Raw genomic sequence first — 21,737 nt, 5'->3', positions numbered from 1 at the left:
TTAACTATACTGCAGACCAAAGATCAAATCTTCAAATTTATATATGCAATTATTTAAGCAGAAGTGTAGCAACCCTAAATAGATACGTATATTTTAATAGAACTTTGTACTCCTATGTATCTTGGTATCGCACTGTATTACCCTGTATCTTTTTAATAGGCCACACACTTTTGTATTAGATTTGTTATTTTATATACTACTTTCTATCTTTCTATTATCCTTTATGTTGGTTATTTTATATTCATCAGACATTTTGTACCAGATTCCATATCGTACCTAAAACTCCTTTTTACTCTATGAGCCTGTAAACCCTGTGCTGTCTTTGTGAGAATGGGTGTGCTTGAGAGCCACCTGGAAGTGTGAATGTGGATGCTTAGAGAGTTACCCTCTGGAGCCAGCATGTCTGGACAACAAAGACTTGGTGGCTGAAGAACAATGAGAACTAGATTCTACAGCAGTGACACACCCAGAGAGGAAGATTAAGTCCCATCTGTAGGTGATGAGTCACACAGAAACCTGGGGCAGTGGGAAAGGATCAAACCCATCTGCCATTGACTGGTGACTCATTGTACCTGGGGTAGCGGAACAAAACCAGAACTGTGGACTAAAAGCTACAAAAGATGTCTGCACTACAGGGCTGGGTTCCTCTTGTCTTGTCAACAATGGAGCACTGAGCCGGAACAACAGAGCCTGGCTACATACTCACATCTAATCCATTTGGCCAATGGATTAGACTGAGCAACCTTTGGTAACTGTAAGCAACCACAAGACGTGTGTGCACACACGTGCCTCTGAGTAAACTATGTATATTATATACATATAATATAATGGTACTGTATTCTCAATAAATGTGGCATTCTTGCCTTGTCCCTCTAAAAAGATCCCACGTGCTTTATAAGCATAAAACATTTTAGAAGGTCAGCAAAACGAACTTACTTTAACAAGTTTATCAACAGACGTGCAAATCCTTGCATCATGCTGATCTCCAGCTTTGGAACTGTTACTAATTCATACAACAGCTTGATAAAAAGCACATGATCTTCTTTGCTAAATTTTCTTCCATACAGTCGGATATACCTATAAGCAAAATATGAGTCAGTTTTGTGTGCAGAGCATATTCATCCCACCAAACAATTAAGCCAGACCATATCTACGAACATTATTGTTCAACCATGTAAAAACGAAGTAAAAGCTACCCAAAAGTTTTAGCAGTAAACACTGTAAGGTCAATAAGCTAGGCAATGAAAGAAGATCTTGATGCAGGCAAGTAGCTGTGGAAAGGAAAGAACTGAGACTGCTCAGGAGCACATGACCCTTTATAATTCTTGTTCCAAGTAACAGGCTGTGTCTATACTTGCCACTTGCCCCCTTCTTTGAAGGGGGCATGATAATCAGGCTGATGGGAGATTACTAATGAAGTGCTGTGATGAATACACAGCACTTCATTACGTTAATTCTCTCCCATGGCAACTTCAAAGTGTCAAACTTCAAAGTGCTGGCATGCTGTGTCAGCAGAACATGAGGTCAGGGAGTAGGAATGGGGCGAGAAAGTTGAAGGATTGTGAGATGGTAGTAGAGATGATGTTGGAGGCTAGGTAGGTAGCTGACTGCTGGTGGTACTACTACTTGCTGTGTCAGCCGCATCCCAATGCCTCCTCATAATAACAGGCCTGAAAGTAGTGCAGCACTCCGACTGAGGGGAAGATCCAATTCAGGAGCCACCTTTTCCAGTTTATTTACTTCATACGCAGGAACTATCCACAGCTCTACCAGACCTGAGTGATCCAGAGCACTGTCACCAACCTGCACAGCCTGCTGGGAGCTCCAACGTTCCCAACAAGTAGGTACCTCAGCGCATCCCCCTGACTGCTCCTTGCAGGCCTATCATGTGGAACTAAGGGTGAGGTACTTGGTGAGGTTACATAGCTGGGGGGAGGGGTGCGATAAGCCATGCATGGGATACTTACGTAACTAGGGATGAGGGAGTGCCAGTAGCAGAATAGAGCGTGCAGGGAGAGGTTAGCATCACAGAGGGTTTTCAGTAAGTGTGTGGGAGCTGTATATTCAGACTGGCTTACTGGTGCCATGCTGTTGATTGAATGGCATGCTCAAAGATAGAGGTCAGAGCAGTCAAGGGGCCAAGGGCCAGGATAAGCTCTGCCAGCCCACCATGTCACCCACAAGCCTGGCAAAGGAGTTGGTCCCAGCAGGGGAATGGGAGCGAGCACCCAGGCCAGGCCTACACCTTGACTGCAACTACACAACACGATAAATTCGAATTTAAAGCAGTTAGCTCGACATTACAATGTGACCGTCTTCACTGCAAATACCATTAGCTCAACTTAAGGAGCACTAAAGAGAAGAGAAAATTTTTTCCTAGCTTTTTCTATCCTCTTTTTTTCTAAGTTTGCACACCTTCACACAGAGAAGAGTGGGTGGTGGGACAACTGAGAAGACAGACTGTGCACAGAAGCTGTATAATGAACTGGGAACCCAAAAACCTTCCAACTAAAACTCTTTTCAAAACGTTTACTATGTACTTTTTCTTCATGCTTTGCATTGTTCCTGTATTATTTTCAGGGATCAGATGTAATCAAGGGGGCTGGGGGGAACAGTTGAGAAGATAAGACTGTGCACAGAAACTGTATAATGGACTGGGAAGCCAAAAGTCCTCTCTCAGCTAAAGTTTTAAAGAGCAATTCAGTTATGGAAGAAAGAGGATTCTGTTAATTTGGCAGTCTTTGTTGATGCACTAGTTTTCCTTCCTTCCACCTGGAAAAATGCTTACCATGGGAGTGGAATGAGGGCAAAGCAATGTGGTAAGATGCTGTCAAATACCAATAACCACTTGTGGGGCATTTTTTTTCTTATGCGGCACCAGTGAAAATACCCAGAACGCCACGGGGATGAGGGAACTGTGGGATAGGATCCCACAATGCACTACTGCAACAGTCAATGTTTGCCAATTGAATGTGGCAGCAGTAAGTCAACTCTGTGAGAAGCATGTGGTGAGGTGACAATAGTCAAATTCGAATTTATAAAATCCAGCATTATAAAATCTATGTTAACAAATTCAAACTTATCTTGCAGAGTAGACATAGCCCTTGTCAGGCCTGGCCTAGTGTAGTGTTCATATGCTGAGCAGATTTCCTTCCTTCCCGGGGAGATATCCCCCAGGCCTCGTTCATACTGGCTACTGCACGATTCTGTCATTGTCCCATGGCAATGGAAATGGGTGTGCAGTCAGGTGAATCTTAATGCCAGTTGCTCTCTGCTGCAGGTGAGGCTGACACTGTTGCTGTTTGTAAATGGCGAGGGGAGGGAAGGAGAGGAAAGAAGTAGCAAGTGTCCCCACAGAATCAATCTCTGCAGGATCTCCAACACTGTAACATTTAGGACTGTATCACTGCCTGTCTCTCCCAGGTTTTTACAAAGACAGCCAATGCATGTAAGTTATATTATTTAAAAACAAACAAAAAATCCCCATATATCTAAACTAAAATATTTTAAGGTATAGCTATTATTATTATGGCAAAACAAAATACATTTTAAAACTGCAAAATACATACGTAGCAGAACCTGAATCAAGTCACCTCTGACACTGCTAGGAATCCTTCTAGCTTTAACAGTTAAATAATGCTAAGGGTATCATTCTAATAAGAACATGACATTTATGGTAAGGTTAAAACAAGTGGTAAAACCCTAGACCCAAAAAAAGGAATAGCAAAAATCCTATTGATTTCAACAGGAATAGGACTTCATCCCACCTCCACCGCACTCCCTGCCAACTTTTAACTTAACTTTCCCAATTTAAATATTACTGCAGCACATGTTATGCAAAACCACATACTAGATATTTCTGCTACATACAGCAGTAAGTTGGCAAAAGAAAGTGTCACAAAGTAGTGAGGAAGACCAAAGGAAGGTGAGTAGCACAACACATTTTTCACTCCTCCCCTAATCATTTTTTATAAAATCCTCTCCTCCTGAGACATATGAAAGAGGATAAGATAGCCTGCTCACTTTATCCATGATTCAGAGGTAGACTGAGTTTGTAGCTTGCTCCCTCTCTTGAAAATGAGCTTCCAGTTCTGCGCTAGCTTTTCCAAAGGAACTTGCAAAAGAAAGTGCCACAGAACTCAGAACACTACATATGAAGTCTCAGTTGTGTAATTTACAGACACAGCTAAGCTGTTTATATCACCGCCCTCAGGGAAAACTCTGAGGCTGTAAACTTATTCATTCTAAAGGCAAAAATAAATAGTTCTTCCATAAGTATATTGTTAAATAAGCTAACTCCACACAAAGCATGGTCTCACAATACTTGAGGAGCCAATATGCATGCATATGGCTAGATGGAAAAAGGAAGAGAGAATGAACTCCAGACACAGAGGAGCCCCCACATATGACCTCAGTTCAAACACTATTTTCTGGGACACTATATGGGCTCTTTTACACACTTGGCTTAATCTAATTCTTGACTCTCCCCCCACTCCTCTGCTCTCTGATTTGCTCACCTTGATCATTTTTTTATGATTTGTTAACCTTGATTACTATTTTTGGTTCTCTATGCCTTAAATATTGAGTCTGTTCTGGTATGACTAAGGTCTGAAGAAGTGGGTCTGTCCCATGAAAGCTCACCTAATAAATTATTTTGTTAGTCTTTAAAGTGCTACTTTACCGCTTTTTTGTTTTGACTGTATTACTCTGTTTCAAATCAGCCAAGTTTCTGGCATGGCAAGCTATCCATATGTTGCCACTTTTGCCCTGTAATACAGATCTCTCAAGTCTGCTAATCAGAAGTTGCTAAGCTCCACCAAGTTAATACCTCGACTCCCCCTATCCATGTCACATTGGTGTCCTTTCCTGATCCAATGCTACACAGCACAATTTTATCTCTGCTGTCTCCTTCCTTCCTTATTGAGTTAGGAACAATTTTTCCCACCCCATTTTTCCATAAGAAGTTTTACAGATGTCTTCAAGCTATCAGGAGTGCTTCCTTCCACTCCTTCATATTTTGAACATTAGAGTATAAAGTGCCCTTTGGCTCACCCCTGCTGTCACAATGGTTGCATAATTACTCATCCCTAGATGGTGTGATTCTTGCACTTTCCAATTCCCTCTCTAGGATACAATTGCTGAGGCTGCATTAGACAAAACTCTGCCATAGATTTTTCGCATATCACTGTGGTAAGACATTCCTGTGATCTGTACCAGTCCTGAGTGTTAAGATTTTGAATTTTTAATCTTTGTAATCTATGGCTGTTTTCCATGCTGGTCTACCATCTTGAGCAGTTTTTGCTTTGTGTGGGGTTATTTGCTCCAACAATCACATATTTAAGCTGTTAGTCCTGCAAAAGAGGATCTGGTGCTTTACAATTAAGTTTCAACCTGAGAGTGCTTTACAACAGTGAAAGTGTTGCCACGTTAGCTGAGATTGCGTCAGAAGCTGTACTTTCTTCTTTGAATTCCGATTAACAGGGAAACAGAATTATGTATGCTGTGTCTTTTGCAGCATCACCGCTTATCTGTCTTTGCACAAAACTTAGCTTGACCTCCTTGCTGCACACAAGCTTTTGTAAACCTGCCCCTGGACTAACCTAGAAGTAACCTTGAAAATGTACCTTTTAAAAATTGCTGGGTAAAACCTCCATCTTGCTCTTAACAATTTGTTAACTAGACAGGACTTTCATGCTTTTCCCCTCCTACCACCAGTGAAATATAAACACAGATAATGCAGAGGCACTATAGTAGGTACTTGCATCTAGCAACACTGACTCCTCTTGTCTACACATGAATGTTCCTACAGCTAATCTAAAATAGTTTAAAAAGCAATTTAAACTGTATAATCCTCTGTTTGGCTGCACTTTAAATTTAATCCTAGTCAGGGTTTGTCTACACTTAAAGCATTACAGCAGCACACCTGCAGCTGCAGTTCTGTACAGCATCAGTGTAAAACACTAACTACACCAACAGGTAGGGCTTTCCCATTAGAAGAGGTAACCTGCTTCCCTGAGAGGCAGTTGCTGAGTCAACAGAAGAATTCTTCCAACAACCAACACACAGGGACTTAAACCGGCTTAACTACAGGCTTGTCTTCACTACATGGTGGATCTATGCTGCAGCATGTGTGTACACGCATGTGAACGCACTAAGCCTGCATCAGACAATCCCAATTATCTAGTATTTTACTGTAGACCTGGCTTAATTGTACTGCCAAGCAAAATTGGTACAAATCTGGTTTAAACCAATTACACAGCCACACAGGTTTACAAGGTGAGCACAATGAGAAATATTGTTTACTAGAAGACAAGCCTTCCTCAACTTTTATAGTAACAAAAGATTCTACAACAAGCTTTGTAACTAATGAGCTATCTCAACACATACCTGCCAAAGGTAATGTCTCACGCCCAATCTATAACATACAAATAAACCATTTCTGGAACTCACCAATGTTAACTGCAAGCTGAATAAGTCTGAAAAACTTGAGCTAGGCACTTATCACTGCCAAAAGACCCATGTTCTGTACGAATCTAAAAGCAGCCATACTGGCTCAGAACAAAGATATATCTAGCCCAGTATTGTGTCTTCCAACATTGCAAAATGCCAGGTGCTTCACAGGAAATTAAAAGTGTGGGCAGTCTATTAACCTACAAAAAATAGAAGTCCAAAAAGTGACCAATAATTGAAGATTGGAACACATGCCATAAGTTTGGCCACTACGGAGAAAAAATGTATACTATACTAGAAACGTGTAAGGGCTTGTCTACACAGTGAGGAGAAGGTGGGGTTCAGGAAAAAAAAACAAACAGAAAGGGTAGACTTTCACAGCTATCCCATTCCATAGCAAACTGAATGAAAGACCAAGAGAAAGACCAAGAGGATTTTCCATTGCTTGTATACAAGCAACCCAATCCCTGCTAGTAAGATTACTAATTGTAATGAAGCCTGAGGGTTCAGCAGGTGAAACGATTTTGGACTTTTGGAAGGCTAAGTTGGGAAGAAATTAATAAAGAAAGATGTAAAGTAACTGAGGCATGAGGACTCTGAGAAAAAGCACAGCAGCTGGTGCAGATGGAAAGTTAGTACCTTTGAGTGTTAACAAAGCAATATAATAGAAAGACATTAACCAATTTCAGAAAATGTAAAAGTAAGTTTGTCATGCTAAATGTTGTTTAAGAAGCAGAAAGGAAGAGTATAAGAAAACAGAAGTCTCCAGCGCCTGTAACTATGCACAGAAAGCAGAACTAGACTACAAAATGGCTTTTGTTTTCACAGCTTCAAAGAGACTTCTGTTTAAGCTTCTAATCATTCATCTTCAGTTACTCCACCTGATCATCAAGACACTAAAATACCCACTCCTAAGAAGGAGCTGAGCAACATGACCACACAAGCACTCCAAGATTAAAAGAAGCCAACGCTATCGTCATGGAACTTTTAAAGCTTTCAAAGCCCCCTAAAACCTGTCTCCACAGAATGAACATGATGTTACAGTTAATAAGCAGTGCTGGCATGCAGGGCTCCGTGAGTCCCACAGGAGTCTTGGGGATCCACATGTCAGAATCTGTATTTATTGATATGAAAGAAATATTAAACATGGAATTAAGGTAATAGGCATAAGGGGCTGCTGACAAAGCGGGGGAGAAGGTGGGTTCACCAGCAGAACCATGTTTACGCTGCTTTTGAAATATGCAAATGAGTGGCCATTTGCATTTTGGAGACTGCCTATTCGCATAGTGCTGCCAGTAGCTCGGGTCAGTGTAACTGTAGCCACATGCTGGAGAACCAGAAAATGTTCAAGTTGAAGTCCCCTGAAATGAAGGTTAATGTTAACTGAAACAACCAAAAATACTCTAGTTAAGTGACACTTTCCCAAAGAATCTTAACTGCCCCATTCAATTTCTTCTTTAAAAAAAGAGTCCATCAGTGACACCACGAGACCTTATTCCTCCCTACGCCTTTGCCAACCAATAGCAATGATTCCTCAAGATGAATGGTGCTGCACAGTGAAGCGCCACCCAACTGGAATTTATAATCAGTGGTTCTGATTTAGGGTTTAGTTGAGTAGTGAAAAACAGCAAGGTTAATACTGTAATATTTTCTACTTGTTACCACCCCCATGCAGGCAGAGTCAACTTTTAATCCTCACTTTGGTAGCTGCTGTGACTGCGTACTAAGACCAAATTACAACAACCAAAGTCTCAGTATTCTTAATGTGTGGTGTACATTAGTCACTCAATTCAGAGTTAGAACACATGGCTTCCACATTTTTAATGAAGATGTTTGCTTGATTACACTGACCCATCCATCAACTGATTTCATATTCTGTGACGTTGTGGGTGAGCAACTAAACCAACTCTTGATTAGCAAGAATTACAGTGCCGATTACAGATGTCACATTAAAAAATCCACCAACTGCAGGCACTGTATGTTCTTTTTGCATCCTTCGCTTTTCCTGTAGAGCCTGGATATGCTGACTCTCAAAGCAATTAAGACCCTGTACAGTGGTCTGCCACCAGGACAATCTGTCCTAAACTAGAGTTTCCAGATAATGGGGAGATACACCACAGGACTTCACATTGGCCTTTAAGAGGTCATTATAGTACTTATACCGACCACCAAAAGACATTTTCCATGAGCAAGCTCACCGCAGAAGACCAACTTTGGTATCCGTGTATCATCCATCCTAATAAAATGACCAGTCCAGTAAAACTGTTTGTTCATAAGCATTGCTTCCATGCCCATGACACCACACAGCTTCAGCACCTCCATGTTAGCAATTCTGTCTCACAAATTCATATGGCCAATCTTCCTCAGACGGTGCATATAGAACTGATCGAGTTTCAAAACACGGCAGCCATATACTGTCCATGACTCCAAGCCATACAGCAGGATGCTCGGGACAACTGCCTGATAAACTCCATATCAAAGTAAAACAGCAGTCACATAGCACTTCTAAGACTAACAAAATGATTTATTAGGTGATGAGCTTTCATGGGACAGACCCACTTCTTCAGATCAATAGGCTCATTATCTAATAAATCATTTTGTTAGTCTTTAAAGTGCATCATGACTGTTGTTTTGTTTTGTTAGAATAAAGACTAACATGGCTACCTCTCTCTTTTACTATCCATACCAAGGTGGAAGTTTAATACCATGGTCATACCATAAGTGTTTGGTCAATTTTCCAAAGACTTTGGCTAATCAAGCAGATATGTCACGAAACATGTTTATGCTAGAGGATGGTACACTTCCGAGATAGCAGAACTTGTCAACAGCCTTAAAAACAATACCAACAGCAGTGATCACTGGAATGCTGGTCTCTTTCCAAACAAGCTGAGGCATAACTTCTGTCATCTTGAGGCTCACTAGGAGTCCTAAGCAGTGAACAAAAGTAACAGATCAATCACAACGATACTCTACATCCTTCACTGAATGAACCAACAATGCACAGTCATCAGTAAACAGAAGGTCCTGGATAATTAGTAACCACTCTAGTGCACGCATGAAGTCTCCTGAGATTTAAAATACCGCCATGTGTTCAGAACTGAATAGGTACACCCAACATACAGTTCTTAAAAGCAACTAAGAGCATCACTGAAAAGAAGATATTGAACAGGAAAGGAGCAAGGACACATCCTTGCTTTGTAGCGTTTGATATTTCAAAAGGTGTTGATGTCTCTCCATTGGTAAAGACACAATCAATGGTGCCATCATGAAAAGACCGAACAATGTTGATAAATTTATCAGGAGAGTCAATTCCACCAAGCATTTTCCAGAGCCCATTTCTTCTGACCATGTCGGATGCCTTGGCCAAGCCAATGAAAATCCCACAGAGGTCCTGATGTGGCTCTCTACATTTCTCTTGTATCTGTCTGGCTGTAAATATCATGTCAGCAGTGCCTCAACCAGCATGAAATCCACACCAGCTTTCAGGAATAATGCCATTTGAACACATAGCAAAAGCCGGCTTTAAAGGATGCGGGGCCAGGATCTTAGTAGCTATAGCAAGCAGAGAGATGCCCTGCTAGACATCACAATATGCGCGGTCACCTTTAAAGTCCTGGAACACTAGCTCCTTTTCCAAAATGGTGCTAACTAATTGTGTGAGGCGGTACATCAACTGGCCACCAGCAGCTTTGTACATTTCTGGTGGAACTGCACCACTGCTGGGTATAATGAGTGTATACTGTACTATCAAATAATCTAAGCCATACCAGAAGATTCTCTCTACTGGAAAAAAATAGAAGATCTATCACAGCTAAGACTGTTAACTGCTTTCACGTATAAATTTAGGAACTTATCCGAAATCCTTTAAGATTTCCAATATAAATATTTCATATGTATCAGAGGATGGTTTTCTATCCATATCTATAGTGATATATAAAAGCAGTTTTTGAAATATGAGATGCAAAAGTTAACTGTTAGTTATACTTTGCAAACCATTTAAACTACCTTTTGTTAATTCTTCTTGTATACCGGTGAAGAACTCATGTTTTCTTCTTCAAAAGTAAGAACTCGGACAGAATATGGAGCAAAGGCAAAGCTTATCATAAAATACCGATTGCAACCACACAGACCTCCTACTAGCGGATTTACGTATATTTTAATTTTGTGCCACCTGAAATTCAAAAACAGCTGCATCCCATTTTTCATGCATTGGCATCTTCCCACATTCTGAAACAAATCTCTTGCTACTAACAACAATTACTTCAGCCACGCAAAACTATATTGCTAGGAATAATCTGGGTCCTTTAGCTCCAAAAGCACAGGCATCTATCTCTACTAAGAGATAAAGTTATATGAAGACCCATATGACCTTCAAAAGCTGCACTAGCCACCAGAGAATACACTGTCTTAAATAACAATTATAATAACAGCACTAATAACTCAAGTAATTTAATTGTAATAATTTTTAAATAAAGAATATACCCAAGTTTCTACTGAGATATTACAATGTGAAAAAACTGAAACAGTGCTAAAACTTGCTTTGAGCTAGAAATAGACATTACTCAAACTGTTTAGATCAGGATAATTTTGTGATGACCTGTAGCTTAAAAACATGTTCTCAAACTGACTGCAAGTTGAATCTCTCTGGTACGGCAACATCAGTGGTCCGGCATGATTTCAATTAACAGGATGTCTACTTATCACGGGTGGGCCAAATTTTGTGTAATCCCATAAAATTTGATGACAGTCCCCAGTCCTGGCTCTCAGTGTTCTGTGCTGTTATTTAATTCTAATTTACCCCTAAACATCTTCTAAGACCGCAGTAAGCAGTGAAAGTATTGGTAATGCTGCTAGAAAAAAACTGACTACCCCCAGTTCAAGAAATTCTCTGGTTCGGCACTGGTCAGGTCCCAATGATTCTCTGTTGCTTTCAGAATAACCCTGACAATTTTCAGGACAAATTAATCTGCTAGGCAAAATTGGGAGCACACTAAAGTAAGAGTTTATATCGGAACCTGGTAAAAAATTTACATCTCAGTCCTTCAAACATTTCTATAACTAGTAGATTTACCTAGCATTACTCATTGGGCCGGGCCAGGACGTGTTCCTTGGTCCCAGCCTGAACTGGGGGGTGAAGGGGAGGAAGCAGACCAGGATATCTGGCCCCAGCCTCTGGGAGGGGTGCAATCCTGGCAGGGCTCCCTGTCCTGTACTGCAGCTGCAGGCAAGGGTTTGGAGCAAAAAGAAACTTATTCTGTACAGCAACGAAGGGTCCTGTGGCACCTTATAGACTAACAGAAAAGTTTAGAGCATGAGCTTTCGTGAGTTAACTCACGAAAGCTCATGCTCTAAACTTTTCTGTTAGTCTATAAGGTGCCACAGGACCCTTCGTTGCTGTACAGATCCAGACTAACACGGCTACCCCTCTGATATTATTCTGTACAGTGGTCCCCAAGGTTGAGGGCCCCATACACAGGTGGCCACTGTTACCCTGATGCAGCTGCCTTCAGTGGTCACTCTGCAGTAATGTTCCTCTCTGTGCTCGCTGCCTCCACTGATGAGTATGAAGGATATTATCCCCCCTTTCTGTGCCATTCCCTTTCCATGTTCTGGGAAAACATGGGGTTCCAGGCACTTCTCAGCTTTCTGGCACAATCAGAGCCTGATTTTCCTTTAAGTTAGGGTAAGAGGATGCTACATACCAAATCTGGTAGACGTAAATCTCTTGGCTTTGGAAGAGTTCATGAACAAAGACACAGACAGATGGACTCACAGACACACACTCTACAAAATACATAGAGATTTTACTGATATAAGTCCCACTGAAGTCAATGAGTCTACTTACATGAATAAAATAATTGCAAGATTAGCATCTTCATGGACGAAAGAATTCTTTTCTTTATAGAATGTGTATGTGTTACAATAAAGAATAATTTTTTTCCACTGGGAATTTGGAGTGTAAAGGAATGGAGCATCAAACTGAAATGCACTTCACAGGTGACCTGAAAGGTGGGTATTCCACCTGATGAAATCTGATTTCAGCATTTCGTATCTCTTCTAAACAACTGACAACATCAAGGACATCTGAAACAGCTGCCTTTTCTGAACCACCCTGGCTATGTCTACACTAGCCCCAAACTTCGAAATGGCCATTTCGAAGTTTACTAATGAAGCGCTGAAATACATATTCAGCACCTCATTAGCATGCGGGCGGCCATGGCACTTCGAAATTGACGCGGCTCGTCCCGCCGGGGCTCCTTTTCGAAAGGATCCCTCCTACTTCGAAGTCCCCTTATTCCTGTGAGCAGACGGGAATAAGGGGACTTCGAAGTAGACAGGGTCCTTTCGAAAAGGAGCCCCGTTGGGACAAGCCACGCGGCGGTGAGCCGCATCAATTTCGAAGTGCCGCAGCCGTCCGCATGCTAATGAGGTACTGAATATGTATTTCAGCGCTTCATTAGTAAACTTCGAAATGGCCATTTGCATGGCCATTTCGAAGTTTGGGGTTAGTGTAGACATGGCCCCTGTGTAACAGTGATGTTCTCAGCTATTGCAATATGCAGTAAACAAGATCCAAGAGTCAGCTGTTAGCAGCAAAGGAAGTAGTAACTGATTTTCAACTACTCCAACTGAAAATGTAAGCAGGTCTCATCTCCTGTGCCACAAACACTATATACACACAAATATTTAAAAACTGGTATCTAAATACACATATAAAATTTTTTCTGTATGTGTATCTGGTAAGTGCCTATATACCATTTCTATATTCTACTGTTCATGCTTCCTTTGTTTTTCCATATAGTTAATTGCTTTATAAAATATTATGAGAACACAAACACTTTAAATTTGGACATATGATATAAAATTAAACAATTTTACCTTGCAAAGATTCTTCATTTTTGTTTGGTTTTGGTTATTGAAAGGTAAACTCAAACAGTGTGTTACTTATGTAGGACAATAGCAGAGAGCATAAAGAACCGACCTCCATGCCTTCTATATAAGGCAAATATGTTTCCCGAGATCACTGCATTGCTTTATAACATGAAAGGAAATCTTGAGATTAACTGAAGAGCACTCTATTTACCTCTTGGGTAGAAAGACACAAGCTACATCACACACAAATGATTTCAAACTTCAAAGGAGATGGAAAAACATACTAGTCTTCTCCCTTTTGTGACTCACACAGTAGCACAGAAATAATTCTATATGGAAGGCACTTATTGCCCTCATGACTAACCTGTTGCAGATGTTGTAGTTTACAATATTATAGCTAATGGTTAGATCAACATACATACTGTCAAACTGCAAAGAGACTAATAACTCTAGCAAATGAGCTGCCAAAGTCAAGCTGCCCCTTTCAAGAGGCACTCCTTCCTCTCGGCCACTGACAAATGCAACATATTTTGACTGCATTACCATAGGAATCTCTGCAATAAGACTAAAAACAACAGATATTACAGTAAACAGTATGAGTTTACAAATGGATAGGGGAAAAACAGTACTAACCAAGTTCAAAATGTCTCATAATACAATGATGCAAGTCATTTTGCACCTACAAATGGAATGATATAAAAGAATACTCCTTGGTCAGCACTAGCCACCTTGTATTCACACTGGTCAAAACCAGATTTCTCATTACCACATATACATACTAAATCCCCAACAAGTATTCAAAAATACTGGTTGCCCTTTTAAAATGTACACACATGATAAGCCCCTTTATAACAAATTTAGGAACCAGACTGCCAAATGTAGCCATCCCAGATCTCTAAAGAACTGGCTTATTCATTATTCTCCATTATGTGGCAAATGTCCTTGCTGTGATACAGTGTTTAGCAAAGACAGAATGTTTACTCATATGGATGTGCTATGCCGATTAGAGGACTGCAGCCCCCCACCACGTACAAATGGCATCATTTGACATGGGCATGCATAACAACAGATTAGGAAATATGAAACTGGTTATATTTTTTAAAATATATCTCTCTCTATAGTACTCAAAATGCATCCGGTTCATCTACACCAGAAAATTTTAGAAAAACTGTCCACTCACAAATAAGCATAAGCACCACCTTGAGACCTAATACAGAGAAGGCTCCAGCAGCTGTTTTTAACCATTGCAGGGATTTGTTAATATAGTGCTAAAAATGCTAGTAAATGCCTGATCTACACTATGACTCCCAACAGTACAGAATCAGGGGCAGCACCGAGGCAATTTTTTTAATGGACTGTTTCATAACATTTACATACTGAACCTACAAATGTGTCTGCATGGAGAAGGAAGTGTTGAATTCTGAAATTATGCCCTTTCGGTAAGGCAGCACTTCATACTTTTTACGTTCATGAAACACACTGGTTTGAAAGCACTCGAAATTGAATTTCAACAATATGGCTAACGGAAGGATAAGCTTTCCCACAAAGCTCTGCCAACTTCTGGTTGGAAAGGAATAGGTTTCATTTCTCTGCCTATTCAGACCTTTGAACTTCGAGAAACTAAAAGAGGCCTCAGTTGTGATGTGTATATATCCCATCGTGAAACTGGACCTATAAACTCATTGCTTATAATCCAAACATTCATTGGTAACAAAACCCTTGTCATTATTCATTCAGACTAAATAAATGTGGGATTTTTTCCAAAAGCACCTAAGGCTGACATTTTCAAAAATGTAATGGAAATCAGGACTCAAATCCCTTCTGAATTTCTAGGGGATTTGGGTGCCTTTAAAAATCACAGCTTGAGGCACTTTTTAAAACTCCCACTCCGAACACAGCAACCTAAATATAAACAGAATCTGATAATGGAATATAGAGCCACAGCATCCCATTCAGCCCAAATGGTTTTATTAAGTGTGGATCCAAGGGACAAAAATCTGTCAAAACTTGTTTCCCTCTCAATGCTGCAAAAATGATTAAAAATCAAATCAACTTATCTAATAAGGAAAAAGCAAGAGAGGAAGCAGGTCCTTACATTAGGCATGTAAATAAATTAATAGTTCCCCAGTAGACAAAAATGTCATTGCCAATGAAACATCTCTTCCTTTTCCTTGCTTCTTATTCTAAAGCACACTTTGACTTTTTTGTAACATTCATGATGACAACATTAGTTACATATACAAAGAATATTTTGTGTCACAGAAGAGACTGACCTTAAGCTAAACAAGTTACTCATTGAGTCTGTTACATAGTCCAGTGTTTTATTCAGTCTCCCTGAAATATAACCTCTGGAAAGCAGAACTATTGCCCACCATAGTCTACTCTCCCCACAAAGTATACATCTACATGTGAGACATCAGAGGAAACCACCGAACAAAAACCCGTGTGCTACTTCTGGCAGCAACGACTACACATGCTTATTTTCATTAGCGATGGCACAGTCAACAACACTTTTCTGGCTAAATAACTGAAGAGGCTTAGTGAGTAACTCTGTTCATTAAGGTCAATAACACCCTCCTCCCACAGAGACTGACAGAACTAAGCAGTCTGGAAATAAGAGTCTAGACTGTACTGCAATGTAAGCCTCGAGTAGAAATTGCACAAGTTGTGCAGGCACCAGGAGAAACTCCCCAGCTTTCCTGCTAGTGTCACTTTTATAAATAGCCCCAGATGAAGGCCCCTCAGGATGCTGGGGGCTAGAGAGGAATGAGGGCTAGAGTTTAGTGGGCACAAGACAGACTCACTATGTGGGGGCTGTAGACCTTTGCAATGTGAAATACTAAAGAAGAGAGCCTTCACTCACAGACCGAGATACTTTCACACAGCTTAGCCCTGGGGACTTCCCTTCCATTACCAGTAAGCAAAAACTCTGGGTAAAGAAAGAGAGCCCAAATGACACCCACACCAGCAAGGAATACAAAGGACAAGTACACACCTCCAGGTCGGCATAGGAGACGTATGGATGCACATACCCCCGGGGGGGTATCAAGGGTGGATGTCTGCCCACAAACAAACACACACACACGCTGACCAAAGGTCAGAGGGATGCCAGGGCCAATACACACTCACATACACCCTCCAGGAGGGCACAAATACCAGAGGTAAGTGTGTAAGCCCCTTGCAGGAAGGGAATACCCAGGGTGCTTGTGTACACATATACACTAGGGCCAGGATACTGAGGACAGATGCGTACTCACACATCCTGAGGGTGCCTACAGAAAGTGTACACACAGACCCCGTCGGTAACAATGGCACATGCACAAATAAACATACACAGGGATAATGGTAGAATGTGTACACACATCACACGACGGAAGGTGGGATGACACACCAATGGCATGTATACAAACGTGTGCACATACTTGTAGAACTGATAGCACATGTAAGTATAAAGTGACACACCATATCAATGGCACATGTACACATACAACCATGCGTTTCCTATGGCAGCTATACATGTAGGCACACACACAGCGCAATACCAGCCGCTGACGGGAGGCATCTGTAGGCACACACACACCTCAGGGGTACTAACGGTTGGAGTGCACCCCGTCACGCCCACAGCCAGAGGCAGACACCAGGCGCGTACACACCTGTCTATCCTCCCAAACGCCGGGCGGGATCGAACGACAGAGGTGCCCCCACCACACTCACGGGGATACCAGACGGGGGTTGCGCACACACATCACAGGCCGGACAGTGGGTGCTCACAAACACACTTGGGTACCGACGACGGGTACGCGCACACCCACACACCCCTGAGGTGCCGGACGGCGGGAGCGCGCACACACGGCCCCAGCCACCTCCCACTGCTACGGCCGAGCGGCACCTGCGGGGGCCCTGGCGCGCAGCAGGGAGGCGCTGTCTCGGCCAGGCCGCAGGACTCACGTGGAGAGTTTCTTGCTCCAGAAGAGCCCCCCGGGCCAAAGCTCCTGCAGCTGCACGGCCCGGCCCAGGTTGCCTTTGATCTGCGCCAGCAGGCAGCCGGCCTCGGCCTCCAGCCGCTCCGCGTACGGCAGCAGCTTGTTGTAGGCGATCTCCTTCTGCGGCACGAAGCCCGGCGCCTCCCCGGGCGGCCCGGACCCGGTCCCGCTCCCGGCCATGGCCGCTTGGGCCGCGCCCGGCTCAGTCCCAACGACTCACACAGCGGTTCCTGGTGACGAAGGACCAGGTCACTTCCTGCGCGGGGGCGGGGGGAGCGGAAGGGGGAGGTGGGGGAGGCTCTTTAGGAGCAGTGCGGTAGGAACTCCGGCCGCTGACGGGCGGGGGGCAGTAGGGCAGGTGCTAGGGCTGCTGACGGGGGCGGGGCAGGTACTGTGGTGGAGGAGAGGAGCGTCTAACACGCCAAAGTACTTTTTTTGGTTTCATGTTTTACCTAAATGCAGTTTAGCACCTTTACCCTGTTCTGAGAGCCAAAGTCACATTTGTCCACACTGTTGGGGATCAAGAGAATTGATTATTGGTGTTTCCTGAAGAGCATAACTTCTAACAGCAATTAGGCATCCAAGTCTCTCATGTATCTTTGAATATCTCAGCCCGTGTCCCCTCAGGGTGCATTCTTTTATAAGCAATAAGCTCTACTTCCGGAATGCTGTTCACTGACAATGCAGAAATCCTGGTTCAGAGTTCATATATGGAGTAATGACTCACGACTTCAAAGGAGATTTTGCTGAACAGATTCAGACTTTGATCAAGCCTCTCAACAAAACGATGATGCAATAATTTTTTTTATTAAGAGAAGAGTAAAAAAAGCAAGCCCAGTGTTGGGCATAGCTAGTCTAAAATGGCTTGTATCAGACCTACTGTGATAGATGTCACAGGGTAAACTGGTTCCTTTCATGGGTAATTGAGCTCAGCTTTGCTTCTCCCAGGTGATGGATTTAGACTCAAGGCTGTGGCAGACCACGGAGGGAGTGGTTTCTATATGCCGTGGGAACTGGTGTGTTGCAAGAACTGTCCAAGTCCGCTGTGAAATTTCCTCAATTTCCCCTCACTGTGGCTCTGCAGAGCCACATTAGGAAGGAAATTGACAACCCCACATGCCCTGGCTCTGCAGAGCCACAGTAGGAGGGAAATTGACAACCCCACATGCCCTGGCTCTGCAGAGCCACAGTAGGAGGGAAATTGACAACCCCACATGCCCTGGCACTCAAGCAGCAAGGCTACCTCAGTCCCAGCGGAGGGAAACGCTGACTCTGCAAGACACCGTTTGTACCCACAGGCAGCTGAAATGCTGCTTCCCTACCCACATGAGCTGGCAGGGAGCCCACTCCCACTCCTTGCTGTGGCAAAGCAAAAAGAGGGAAGCCAGGAGCCTGATGGAGTTGGGAGATGGTTTATATAGTGCATCCTAGCTCCCACTGGCTGGTAGCAAGGGAAGCCTATTTCCAGTACCTGTTACTCAAAATCTCTGACCTGGCATTGAGCAGATTTTGAAAATGTGTATGTGCTCGCTGTCAGATAGTGCACACTGCAGTGATCACTGTTTAACTTGCTGTATGCACGATGTTGCAAACCTCCCCAGTAACACTGTAACTATAGTAAATGCAAGTACCACTGATGTTTATGACCAAATGTTAATGAACAGGTTGGGAACCACTGCTGTAGAGAATGAGACAATGAGGTGGCTAGAGTGAAGAAACTGAAGCAGCGGTACCGGGTCTCAACAATAACATTCTGTTACAGAAGTCCATTTGAACTAACTTCTTCAGTCAGTATTGAGGACTGGGTCTACATGTGACCCCAACTTCAAAGGGGACACAATCAGAGTGACAGGAGATTACTGATGAAGTGCTGCAGTGAACATGCAGCACTTCATTAGCCTAATTCTTGCTCAAGGCAACTTCAAAGTGTCAAATTTCAAAGTGCTGGCATGTCTGTAGTTACAGGCACTTTGAAGTGCCCACAGCTTGATGCATGCCAGCATTTTGAAGTTGCCACGGGGGCAAATTAGCCTAATGAAGTGCTACATATTCACCACAGCACTTCATTAGTAATCTCCCATCACCCTGATTAACATGCCACCTTCAAAGTTGGGGGCAAGTGTAGACAAGCCTGAGGAGTTCAAATGGAGTTAATGGGAGAATGAGGCACAACAGGTGTAGACAGAAGCTATGTCAAGTATATGAGGAGTAGAGTAAAACCATGAGTTACATGGGGGCTGTGTTCCTGCAAGCCCCGCATAACTCAAATTTTCAGGGTGGGGAGCTGGGAAACAGGCTACCACTTGGTTCCCAGCTCCCTGCAGCTTGCAGGACCTGGGAAACTGAACAGCCCATCAGGGCTGGTCAGTTTCCTGAATGCTTCTCCCTGCCTCCCCCCAGCTGTCACCCCAACAGCAGTGCTGCTGGGGGAAGGCGGGGAGAAGAGGCTCTTAGCAGAGCAGCTTCAAGTTGTGCTTAACTCACATATTTCGAGGGTTTACTGTACTGACAGTGGTTACAGACAGCTGTCTCCTAAAGATCATTAATTGAAATTTCTTTAAAGAATTATTATAGTTACCATGCAAATGGCCATTTCGAAGTTTACTAATGAAGCGCTGAAATACATATTCAGCACCTCATTAGAATGCCGGCAGCGGTGGCACTTAGAAATTGATGCAGCTTGCCGCCACGTGGCTTGTCCAGACAGGGCTCCTTTTCAAAAGGACCCCAGCAACTTTGAAATCCCCTTATCCCTAACAGCAGATAGGAATAAGAGGATTTTGAAGTTGCCAGTGTCCTTTCAAAAAGGAGCCCCGTCTGGACGAGCCACATCAATTTCGAAGTGCCACGGCTGCTGGCATTATAATGAGGTGCTGAATATGTATTTCAACGCTTCATTACTAAACTTCGAAATGGCCATTTGCATAGCCATTTCGAAGTTTTGGGATAGTGCAGACATGGCCACAGAGAGATAGCCATGTTAGTCTGTACTCTATCAAAACAAAACAAAAAAAATAGTCAAGCAGCACTTTAAAAACTAACAAAATCATTTATCAGGTGATGAGCTTCGTGGGACAGACCCACTTCTTCAGATCATAGCCTGTAGCCAGACAGAGTCTCCCCCTTACAAGCCAGCTTGCTCGTTGCCCCCCCCCACTGAGGAGCACACAGGGCACGGAAATGGCTGCTGATAGCACAGTCTTTGATGCGTGCGGGGCACGTCCCCTTCTGGGTGATTGTGTGTGCATCATATTGATCAATGCCAGCTGGGGTGACTTCTTGAGGGTTCACCCCCCCTCTCATGTTGACAGTCTGGCCTGTTAGCCTTCTAGCTGTACTTTCTGCTTCTCAGGGTCACGATAAGCCAGCATATCTGGGCCTCAATGAGGGGGAAATCCATGTTGTTTATCATGACTGGTTTCATTTTGTCACTGTGGTACAGCCTGTGTCACAATCCTGCCGACTACGCCAATTCTGTTAGCCGGCGGCCAGGTAATGTGCGGTGAGGTACTCCCCTGGGTCCTAAACAACCCAGTTTTTTACTGTTAGAGCAGGCAGCTCCTAGCACACTCACCCACGGCCAGGCTGTAGTAACCAAACGGTTAAAGTTCTTTTGTTGTGCCGGCTGTGTTGCAGTGACAAAAGGGTTAACAAAATATTTAGGCTCAGAGCTTAACTAGTTACAAGTTTATTTAAGCTACAGTTATAAGCGTGCGGTTACAAAAGGCTATTGTTTACTTCTTATATGCTAGCAAAGTACAGGTGTTGACAAGTTACGTTACAATCCAATACAAAGATATCTGTTATCATCTAACACAATGATATCTTGGCACAATGACATCTAGTTACAGAGCTCTAATTCTTTAGCTGTGCACAAAAAAAGTCAGAGACCTAGCATGGGTGTATCTTACCCTCTCTGCGTCTCTCGATACCAGCGTAGCCAAGCTGGATCGGTCACTCAATTCCGCGGAAAGACGAATACGAGGTTGGGCGTCCCCAGTAGTGGACCTCGGGAGGGGTCTAAAGCAGTCTACACCCCCACCTTTGTATGAGTGCAGTACATGAGTCTGTGTTCCCAGGCTAGGGTGTTTAGAGGTAACTGGTTTGAACTTTCTGGATTAGACCATAATTCCCATCTGCCTTCCTGTCTAATTGTTCTCTGTCTGAGTGTCAGCAAGCGATGGGTGGGTCTCAAAGTATGTAGTCCTGGCCCAACAAGGAGGATTTTGTGCTGTAATTAACCAATCTTGCTGCTTTTAGGTAAACACTCAGAACAGATTAAACAGGATGTATCTGCCATCAAAGATGCAGTTAAAATCTTACATGCTGTAACTAAGAATGGAAAGATCTCATGGTTAAAATGGTTAGCTCAACAATTAGAATTTTCTCTTACTCCATTCCTGCATTCTATTGTAACCACTATTTTGGTTG

The 21,737-nt window shown here is 43.0% G+C and overlaps 1 protein-coding gene across 6 annotated transcripts in view; it reads right to left on the bottom strand.

Moving 5' to 3' along the window:
• Positions 1-17,523, bottom strand: part of PSME4 (proteasome activator subunit 4) — a 147,198-nt gene extending 129,675 nt beyond the window's left edge. For 5 of the 6 annotated variants that reach the window (XM_074989520.1, XM_074989521.1, XM_074989523.1 and 2 more), the window contains exons 1-2: positions 17,272-17,523; positions 937-1,077 (exon numbers count right to left, since the gene is read on the bottom strand). In XM_074989520.1, coding sequence (XP_074845621.1) covers positions 937-1,077; positions 17,272-17,486 — 356 coding nt within the window. In that variant the 5' untranslated portion in view covers positions 17,487-17,523. The remainder of the gene's footprint in view (positions 1-936; positions 1,078-17,271) is intronic. The other variant, XM_074989524.1, reaches the window with a different exon arrangement.
• Positions 17,524-21,737: the final 4,214 nt, after the last annotated feature.

The sequence above is a fragment of the Carettochelys insculpta genome, chromosome 3 (genome assembly GCF_033958435.1).
Source record: "Carettochelys insculpta isolate YL-2023 chromosome 3, ASM3395843v1, whole genome shotgun sequence".
Classification (NCBI taxonomy): domain Eukaryota; kingdom Metazoa; phylum Chordata; order Testudines; family Carettochelyidae; genus Carettochelys; species Carettochelys insculpta.
Note: the sequence above shows the minus strand (reverse complement) of the source record. Positions and strands in the feature narration are given on the sequence as shown.